The following is a 10595-nucleotide window of genomic DNA, read 5'->3' as shown; positions in this document are numbered from 1 at the left end:
AACAGGTGAGTTCTACTCAGCCAACAGAAAGATGGCAGAGGCCCGCAAAAGGGGTGGAGGGCCACCACCCGACCTGCCACAGCTGCTGAAGAGCCAGAACACCGGGAGACCGTTGGCTGAAGACATCTCTAGTCATATCTGTTTCAGATATTTCATTTGTCCCAACAGTTGCTGATGGTGTTATCTGCCTTTTTGAGTTTTTCCTCAGTCGATGTGAGGGTCTAAGGGCAGAGGATGTTGTTATGATGCCATGTGAAGCCCTTTGAGACAAACTGTTTGTGAAAACAGGCTCTACAAATAAAATTGCCTTGCCTTGCCTTGTTGATTGCTGCTTCAACAGAACCCTGTAGTTCTGAGTACTCAATACTCCACAGATGTTGCCACATGTTGTTGAAACAGAAAGCTTGTCTTCTTCATCAGGATGTTGGTGGTGGTGGTGATGATGAAGACACGGTGTCTGCTGCCATGGACAGGGACTCATAGAGGTAAAGTCTATACATCCTAATATTATATGGTAGCCAATGAGCGTTCTCTTCCTCTCCACATTTTTTTACTTTCTTGTGTGGAAGTTGGAGTTTGTCATGTACACTGAAGTGATGTGAATACAAAATGAAAGCATGAACAACCTGCACATTCGTATCCTTTTTAACAGTGCGTCTGACCACAAGGAGGAGGGGCCATCTACCTCTGCCACACAGATTAACACAGTGAGATGTTCAGTAAATATACCAGGTTCATGGTAATGCTAATTATACCAGGTTCATGCTGCATTTAGTATTGTAAAATTTAGTGCCATCCTTATGCTTACAGTTACCAATGAAGGACTTATAAGATGCATCTAATAAAATGCTTTGCCTTCCATGTGCAAACCTGTTGCTCAGGTACACTCCCGATAGACCTGAGTCATGCACAGAGCTGGGACTCAACATTTGTGATGAGGGATGCTGCATTACATGATCTTGACAGTGTAGATATTGCGATGTTAGTTGCAATATATTATTATGTATAGTGTCTGTGATTATAAGACAGTAGTCATTGTACCTGCACATTGATGTTGTGGAGTGACTTCATATTTTTCAACGAGGGAGCAGTTACAGGAATGTGTGCGCCACTGATGCACCCAATTACATTAAGAAGCCCTACAAAATAAAACCGCATTACTGATGTAGGTCAGAGGTTACAGCAGAACATCATCAACAGACTATAATTTAAAATGTAGCTGTTAAATTCAGCAGAATGATTGCTACATCACTCACCTGCAATCCTGTGGAATTCCTCTTGTCTGGTACAGGTTTGTGCCCCGGGAACACTGCAAACATGCGGAGCAAGCGTTTTCTTACTACTCTCCATATGCTCTGCATCTCCTATCCCAGCAGATACAGGCGAGAGGAGGTGTACACCCTGGACAGGTCGCCAGTCCATCGCAGGGCCAACATGCAAAGACAAACAACCATTCACACTCACATTCATACCTACGGTCAATTTAGAGTATCAATCAGCTTAGTCCCCAATTGCATGTCTTTGGACGGTAGAAAGAAGCCGGAGTACCCGGAGAAAACCCACACAAGCACGGGGAGAACATGCAAACTCCACACAGAAAGGTTCCGTGCCCGAGCCGGGACTCAAACCTGGAACCTTCTTGCTGTGAGGTGACAGTGCTAACCACTGCACCACCGTGCGCAGCTTGCTCTGCATTGCATGCAAAAAAACAAAAAACAAAACAGAGAGTAGCAAAAAGCATTTGCTCTTAACTCAGAGTGTGTCCTAAGTGTGTGGCATTGCAAATGTATGGCCAGAGAATGTTGTTGAAATAGTTGATGGAGCGAGACGGAAAACGGTACTGCTCAGTAAAAAAATTCATCTGGCAATTACAAAATATCGATCCATGATCTAACATGCAAGGCTATGTTATTAATTCCGCTTCAAGATCTACAGGATCTCGGAGAACATGACACCCCACGTCTAACAACTCAGCAGGAGGGAGGAGATAATTTAATAAAACCTGCCAGCGAGCAGGTTTGGTTCACAGAGTAAGTAACCACAGCAACAGACTCAGAGTGTAAATTACCTCTTTTTGTGGAACTTACAACACGAATATCTGCACAAAAAAGAATGCTGCAGAGTAGAATGATGAATTATTTTATTCCAACTGCATGGGTGAATTTGAGTATTTAAAGTAGTCTAACTAGACCCTTAATGGTCTCATTTTATTACTATACACTGTTACAATGACACATTGACCACATATCTGAGGAAAAAACATAAATATGGATGTATACTTTGTGCTGTTGATGAAATAATAGTATATAATATTGACAGGATACATTTATCAATGATTTCATACATTGGAACAGAACAGGTCATTTGAGTCAGATACATTGTAATCAAAGCTTGCTTTAGACTTCTTTCTGCCAAGCTTTCCTTGCCGAGAGTCAGACTTGTCATAGCGCTCCTTGTTGTGGATGACCTGAATATACTGGTCAGTACTACTGTTCTGCTGGTCACTGCTAGAGGCTAAGGAGGCTGAGTCCGATTCAGTAAGTGGTGGCTCCAGCTTCGGTCTTGTCTTGGGCTTAACATACTGCTCCACCTGCCTTGCTCTGGCTGGGGACTGACGGTGTCTTCCAGGAGAATTAATGTGGTGTCTGTTTCGAAACAGAACAGGGTCTGCTCCTCTTATACTGGCCCGGGACCGGGAATTTGCCTTTAAATCTCTCCATTCCATTTCTCCATCACCATTCCCATCCTCATCATCCTCTTGAGTTCCATACCTTTCGCGAGCTGGATGGCTGTCTTTAGCCATGGACATGTGGCTCTCTACACGGTCACCAATATAGAAGTGTGCTGGGCGGTGGAGGTCAGAGAGAGAATGAGGGCGATGACCCTTCCCCAATGACATCCTTTTCTTGCCTTTCCCCCCATCATCTTCACTCAAATGCTGTTGGGATGGGTTTGACCTATAAGGATGTGGCTGGTGGTGTGGTGTTCGAGGGTTGTAGCGTTGTTTGATGTTGCATGGGTATAATTCCAGAATCTCTGCAGGCTCCTCCATCAGATAATGGCGTGGGATCCGTGTGGCTGATCGCAACAGCTTCTTCCTTGGCTCATGTTCATTGACAATCACATAGCGGGTAGCATGGCCACGGCGTCCTCCATAACTCTGAGCAGTAATAATCCCTGCAGCTTCAACAGGGTGTATGGAGCATATGGTCTTCCTATACAGGGGGTCAGAGTGGATGTTGTCCACATACTGGGCTGTGGGATTGAATGCCATGTGGTGATAAGACTTTGATCTGCATGGACCACTAGGGCATCCAAGAAAAGGTGGGGGCCTGTGTGGAAGAACGACAACACATAGACAAAAACTGAATATGAATGTGTGTTAGCCTTGTTTTTGATAACACAATTGAAAAGCACTGGCAGTATTTTTCTTTGATGGATAATAAAACAGAATTTCATTTACTGAAATAAATGCAAACCAGTAGTGACATGGAAATTTGTAAACCCTAATTCAAAAACTCCAAATTATTTTAATAAATACCATTTGATATCAAAATATCAAAATGGACACAAATCTGTATAATACCCTTAGATACATTAAAGCTAGTATTTACAGTTTGAACTTTGACCTTTCTCATGGTCAGAGGTATTTCAATAACTTCAAACTTCATTTTTGCACACTGAATATTATTTTGTCATGGAAAGCATTTAGAAAGAAATTTGTATTTTTTCGAACAAAATCCTTGTCAAATTTCCAATATCACAGAGTAACAGCAATTTGAGCCTGGTTTTCATCTATCATGCTGAAGCATTATTACCCCTCTTCCAAACTCTTCTGCTGGCCTCCACTTGCATTGCTCCAGGCCTTACCTGCCCTGAGGGCAAACTTCACACGTGTCATCACCAGTGTTGGGACTAACGCGTTACTACGTTATTAGTTACTGCCTTATTAGTTACTCCCAAAAAAGTAACTTTGGCAGTAACTAATAATCGAACGCATTATTTTTAAAATTCAATAACTCAGTTATAGTTACTAAACGATCCGTTTATTAGTTTATTTTATGTTATTTTACTATCTCGGCTGAGCCACTGTGTTTACTTCCTGTGTCGGGGGGGCTTGGGGGAAGTGCAAGAGACAGGAGGAGAGTGAGCAGCACTGTGGGGGCGCGTTTGTTTATAACAGCAAGAACGTGCAAGACATCATGGTGGAACCAAGGGCGAGTTTCTTCACGTGGAAGTACGCTCACTACTTCTCCTTCGTTGAGCAGAAGGAGAAAAATTTTTATGTTAAATGCAACTTATGTCTCGGAACTAAGACCCTCTCTGCGGCTGCAAACAGCAACTCTAATCTATTAAAGCATCTAGGCATGCAGCATCTAGGCATGCAGCATCTAGGCATGCAGCATCTAGGCATGCAGCATGCGGCGGCGACGAAACTTGTTGCTAAAGCTAGCGGGTCAGGGACCGGCACAGATACCGACACAGATGTCACCTCATCTCGTGCACCTAAGCTACAGCGCCTGAGTTGTTCTTTTCAACGAGGGAGTGCTACTGCTAGCCAGGCTAAAGTTAATCAATAAATCAATCACTTTGAAACATCTTAGTGTTTGTATAAATATAGACCATATTGCTTAGCAGAGTTCAGTTCAGTGATGAAAATGCATGTCAAGTTGTACAGAGCTTACAATGTTGACAGTTCTGAAGTTTTTTTTGTCACTAAATAGTTACTTTTCATAATAATGCTTTACTTTTTGGTTTTAATAACTGAGTTAGTAACTGAGTTGCTTTTGAATTGCAGTAACTAGTAACTATAACTAATTACTGTTTTTCAGTCACTAGCACAACACTGGTCCTCACTGAGCCTTAAACATACACTACAGAGCCTGATATTTGGTCAGGAGTCCCAGGCATCAGGATTGATGAAGTCAGGCTCTCAATACAAACAGACTGCATCAAAAGGTGACAAGTTAACACTCCAAACTGCAGGTATGCTACTTGGTTTAAGATATAGCTGGTGAGCAAATGGCAGGTACCCTCATTGCTTGTTTTCTTGACAATTTTTTCATCTCATTTGCCAGAGTTCGCTCAGAGTATGTATGGCCAATCTACACCAGGCCACTGTCCATGTTCCATGCATGTGCAAAAGTATAATGCTGAAGGCCACCTCTTACAAATATGACAGGGCCAATAAAATGTGCTGTGTTTAGACACAGAACAGTGTAATCACTGTAGTCAAGTGAAGGGGACTTTGGGGACAAAGGACCTTAGGCATAGTATGGATCACCCTGTGTGAATGTGCTCTTAGTAAATGGACTAAAATTGGCTTCCAAAGTAATTGTCATAGCATCTTGTGGGTTCAGGGGATAGATGAATAAATGCTGTACGGTGAGAATGTACCAAAGTATGTAGTTTACACCATACACAGACTCTTTGGATGCAAGCCTTTTGCTCATGTGGCTCCCAAGTTACAGCAGCTACCCATCAGTGACATTTTTCTTAGTATCTCAAAACTTTAAGACACCTGGACTACTTTAGGTGAGCATTATATATTTTAGTATTTTTTTACATTTGAAAATTGATCTCATTCACTTCAAATGTTTGGGAGATTACTTTAACACCCTCTCCAGTGATACTCAAGCAGTGTTTTGTAGAACAAAAAAGTTAACCCGACCCTCAATTGGCATGAGGGTGATTTGATGAATAACTGGAAACTCCCTGTGTTTGCAGTCGGTCCACACAAGTGCCGTCCCAAACCAAGTTGTGTGGAAGGAGAATTGACAATAAAACCTTTAATCAAAAAATGTGAATTCAAGCGGCCTCAATAGCGCCACTTGCTCGCAGTTAATTCAAAATGGAAGAAAAATCTTAACATTTAAATTCCATCTTGCTATAGGAGTGGTGGTCATTAACATGACTATATACATATTTATCTCATCCTGCCGGGGCAGCATGGCTCAGAGGTAGAGTGGCTGTCTAGCAACCGAAGGGTTACTGTTTGCTTCTCACTTCCCCTGGTGACCATGTCAAAATATCCTTGAGCAAGATACTCAGCCCCTAATAGCTCCTGATGGCCCTGTGACGGACTGGCAACCTGTTCAGATCATACCCTGCCTCTTGCCCAATGACAGCTGGGATAGGTTCCAGCCGCCCCACGGCCCTTAATGGATAAGTGGTACAGAAAATGGATGGATGGATCTCATTATGCTTTGGGACACAAATACGGACTTAAGTACCCTCTCTGATCTTCAAAATGCACCAATACAACATGAATTTACAAAACAAAACAAAATAAGCTCTAAAGGAGGACTGCTATTTCACTCCAGTGTGTCAGAGATGTAGTTCATGAATGAAGCCTTGTGCATAAATGATCACGGTGGCTGGAAACACCATTTATTTTTATTTTTCCTTTCTATCATATATTTGGCATAACCTATGCTCATATGACTATACATTTTAATTTTCAACATGTTAAACTCACAGGTGATTTGGGAAAATTATACTGCTGCTGTAAAAATGTCAAAGAGACTGCAGTGTTAAAATGCTGATTTGACAATACTGATTTGTAGCAGACTAATTTACCTGCCAGTCATTAATGTGTCAGTCCTTTCCTACAATAACAAATTTGTTTCACTGATAAATGAGTGCCATACCTTGTGGCTTGACCTCAGTCTTTTCCTCTTCCCTTCTCTCTAGTGTATTCTGTCTCCACCTGTCTGTCTCTCCTTGTGTCTCTGTGATGTGGATGTGACGCTTCTCTCAATCTCACAGCTCACTGACTGCAGACTTGCCTGCTGCACACCTGCCAACTATCTACTCATCTGTCCAGCAGTACTTAAGCTGCAGCCTTTTTTCCTCTCTGCCAGATAATTGCTTCAGCATCAGTTTTTTATTTAACACCTTGCCACACAATTTTTTTACTTCATGATCTCTCTTTGTAACAATTGTCTACCTGTGCCTCATTGCCAACAAACGCCCAAGAATAGATCAACCCTCTGCTTGCCTCTGCTTCAAGTGGAGCCTTCTTTCACACCCTTTCTTCTCAAGTAATTCACCTCTGCAATAAAAACTCTTTACTGGTCTCCAGGCTAAAGCCCGTGCCATTGGGTTCATCACCTAATTTAACAACGAAGACAGGGAGGGGGGGTTGTGAGCAAAGATTTCATTGAATTTTTGAGACAAAATTCTTTTACTTGAAGTTGAACCAGTTATAAGTATTAAATTCATATTTTTACAAATAACCTGGTCAGCAAGGTAATTTCAATTGGCCGACGCACTGTGCTGTGGCTTCTTGATGTTGCTTAGTCAAGGGGAAGTGAGATTCTCTCAGCATTACAATTGTCTTTTCTTTATTCCTTAAAATTTTTCTTACACTCACGATAGTTTTAATTAGGGTCAAGGAAAAGTTGTTTGGAATAAATGCCAGAGACCTGCCAGAGGTCAGTCTCATTCTTTCACTCAGCACCATGGTACACCTATGAGCTGTGCAAAATGAAAACAACTGGGCGATTCTTTGAGCGGTAGCTCAAGGCCTCTGGCTTGACTGTCCACAAACAAGCATACAGGGAACACAAGATGCAGATGCTCTGAGGGATGCACTGTCCACATTTTATTCCACCATAATCAACAATAGCCCTGGCAACAACTATTTTCAACAATTAATCACCTCCTCAAACACCCCCACCTCCCACTCTGAGACCACAGAGGAGAGCCCTGAGTAAAGCACAGTCTCACACCCACAATGTCCCCTGTGGTGTCCCTCAGGGCTCTGTGCTGGGCCCTACCCTCTTCTCCATTTACATGCCCCCCCTTGGAAAAGTCAACTGTAAACATGGTCTTTCATTTCATTGCTATGCCGATGACACATAGCTTTATCTGAGAACAACCCCAACGTCTTCTACTCCCCTGCCAACACACACACTTACCACCTGCCTGGAGGAGAAAGAGGCGTGGATGAAGCTCAACTTATTAAGGTGTGTTCACACCCAACATGATTTTTCATACATTAAGTTTTCATGTAAAGTCTATGTAGAGAGGCGAATAGACGCAAATTCGAGTCTATAGTTATTGGGCAGCGCGAATGACGTGAATAACGTTACATGAATGGCACAAATTTCATGATGCAAATTTCACGTATTCATGTCTATGCACAAGTTGAAAATATTCAACTTGAGAGGCAAATTTGCATGACGTGTCAAGAGAGTCTATCAGCATTGAGATTCCCCTGGCGTCACTGACGTCAACGGTCCTGGCGCCTGCAGTCACAGTGACCATCCATGATATCCTGGCACTGATTCTCGCCAACAGGTCATCAAACTGGGCCCTCATCAACCTGAAGTACCACTGCAAACACCCACCTGAAATTCACCCAGCTGTGTGCTCCTCCGGATTATGCCATGGATTCAGATATGGCGGCTTTTGGTTTAGTAGCATTATGTATGTGTTGTATTTGCTAGCACTAAAATTATATTATAATGCTGAATTTGCTTGAGTAACCTGTAGATGTCATTATTGTTAGCTTGTTGTCATTGTTTGCTGTAGGCCTTCCGTACCTTTGCCATTCTCCCCGATCATTTCTTCTTCCAGCCTGTTCATGTCCGCATCTGTTTGTCATTCTCTCTCTCTCTCTCCTTTCTCTGTTTTTAATCTTCGTCCCTCTTTTTCCTCTTTTGTATGTCTTTGTCCTTGCCCCCACTTTCTAGCCTTATTTATTTATTTTCCCCAACCAGTCAAAGCAAACGGCCGTTCCCATTGAGCTTGAGTCTGCCACACATTCCTGCCAGATAAAAGGAAGGCTTTCTTCGTTGCTGTTGCAAGATGTGCTTGCTCATGAAGAATTGCTGGGTGTAAATTGAAGGAGGGAGGTGCTAGACTACTCTGCTTGTAAAGTGTCATGAGATAGCTCTGTTGTGATTTGGTCAATGCAAATAAAATTGACTTAACCTCTCTCAAGCTTGACATTTTCACTGGTGAGAATAAGGCTATTTATTGCTATCTTGTATCTCTCAAAATACAGCCAGCAAGTTGTAGGGTATCAAGATCTAATTTTCAGCAAATTTCTGGCTACTAAGGGGAGGTTATGATTTGATTGTTCTGTGATAAAGTTATATGTTTCTATGACATATTCATATTCATTTTTAAATATCAAATCCAATTGGGTTTTTAAGGACTGATTAATTCTAGTTGGACCATTCACTGTTCAGGGTAATATTTTAAAGTTTTTTTTCTCGGTTTTCATTTTTTTCCTACCCCCCCCCCCACACACTTACTGTACATGTTATTCAACAGATACTAACATATTACTTAGCCGATACTAACATATACTGTGAGTTAACTGACACTAACGTGTGAGTGACCTCCAAGCCCCAGAAAACACTTTGAGTGGGGCTAATATCCCAACATATCAGTCCCTTTCGATGAGGAGCCCAACGGTGTAAATCATTATGGACTATAACACATTGAAGCAGCAAGACCGTGAAGAGCTTTGAGGTGCCGATCACCTGTGTGTGCCAATGGGCCAGCAGCAGTGGACAATTAAGATAAGTTTAAGGTCATCTCCTTCCTTACACCCTTTTCACACTGAATAAGGAAGGAGATGACCTTAAACTTATCTTACTTGTCTACTTTTTTGGACCCGTGTTTGCTCTGCATTAGGGCGCATTCAAGCTTCCAGAAGACCCGTCTGACCTTCCGCTGTGAGGCTGCATGCCTGTGTTTTTCTCTGTCGTATGTCATTGTGCTGACAACGTCATCATTTCACATAAACGTGCGCCGGAACACTGAGAAGTAAACAAACGACAACGTGGATGTTGCCGAGTCGAACGTTAGCGTTGTCGTTGCGTGCACTGCAATGTTGTCTCTTTTGCAAAGCATACAAACTCGGTGCAGATTGGACAATGTCCGAGCGCTAATGCATCAAAGGAGGATGGCATTTTTGGCGAGTCTGGAAGGGAGCCAAAGAAGCTACAGGCAAAGCCTGACAATCGGCACAGTAGCAAAAATCAGGATGCAACAGGAAGGTTGTGTGAAACCTGAAATGACGCAGGTTGCCTTTTTCAAAGTGCAGGTGAGCTGAGCCGAGCCGAGCCAAGCCGCTAAACACCGGGGTCGCTTGGCGAATCGGTCTATGCAGGTCTAAATGCCGAGTTTACCCTTTCAGAGTGTTGAAAAACCTGCGTTGACCCACGTTTTGGTGCAGTGTGAAAGGGGCTTTAGATTCTTAGATTCTCTCCCGGGCTACGTGGTCTGAATCTTCACTGATGGCTCTAGTTGTTTAAAAATAACATGTAACACAAAACAACCACTTCCTGGATGTGGAATCCATCACTTTTTCCCCAGAAAAGAAGTCAGCAGTCACACAAAACCATTATTCCACATCACAGCACAGCTATTCACAATCACAGTGCTGATAACAATAGATTTGATGGCATTTCTCTGTTTCCCTGGACATTTGCTTGCCGAGAAGGGCTGTCATTTTCTATTGATCTGGAGAGCAGTGGCAATCAGATTATCCGAGCACTCAGTGTGACAAAGTAGGGACTTTGCACTTTGAGACTGCACTCTCACTGAAACAAATGCTATTTATGTGATTTGGTCGT

General features: G+C 42.6%; 1 protein-coding gene across 3 annotated transcripts in view; it reads right to left on the bottom strand.

Moving 5' to 3' along the window:
• Positions 1 to 2163: 2163 nt before the first annotated feature.
• The window catches only part of tmc3 (transmembrane channel like 3), a 76269-nt gene continuing 67837 nt past the window's right edge, over positions 2164 to 10595 (bottom strand). For all 3 annotated transcript variants that reach the window (XM_086195683.1, XM_086195680.1, XM_086195681.1), the window contains one exon: positions 2164 to 3332. In XM_086195683.1, coding sequence (XP_086051809.1) covers positions 2339 to 3332 — 994 coding nt within the window. In that variant the 3' untranslated portion in view covers positions 2164 to 2338. The remainder of the gene's footprint in view (positions 3333 to 10595) is intronic.

This window comes from Aulostomus chinensis, chromosome 23, assembly GCF_037954235.1.
Source record: "Aulostomus chinensis isolate RoL2024-O1b breed Wild chromosome 23, RoL_Achi_v1.0, whole genome shotgun sequence".
NCBI classification, from domain to species: domain Eukaryota; kingdom Metazoa; phylum Chordata; class Actinopteri; order Syngnathiformes; family Aulostomidae; genus Aulostomus; species Aulostomus chinensis.
The sequence above is the reverse complement of the archived record's forward strand: the minus strand, read 5'-3'. Positions and strand labels throughout refer to the sequence as shown.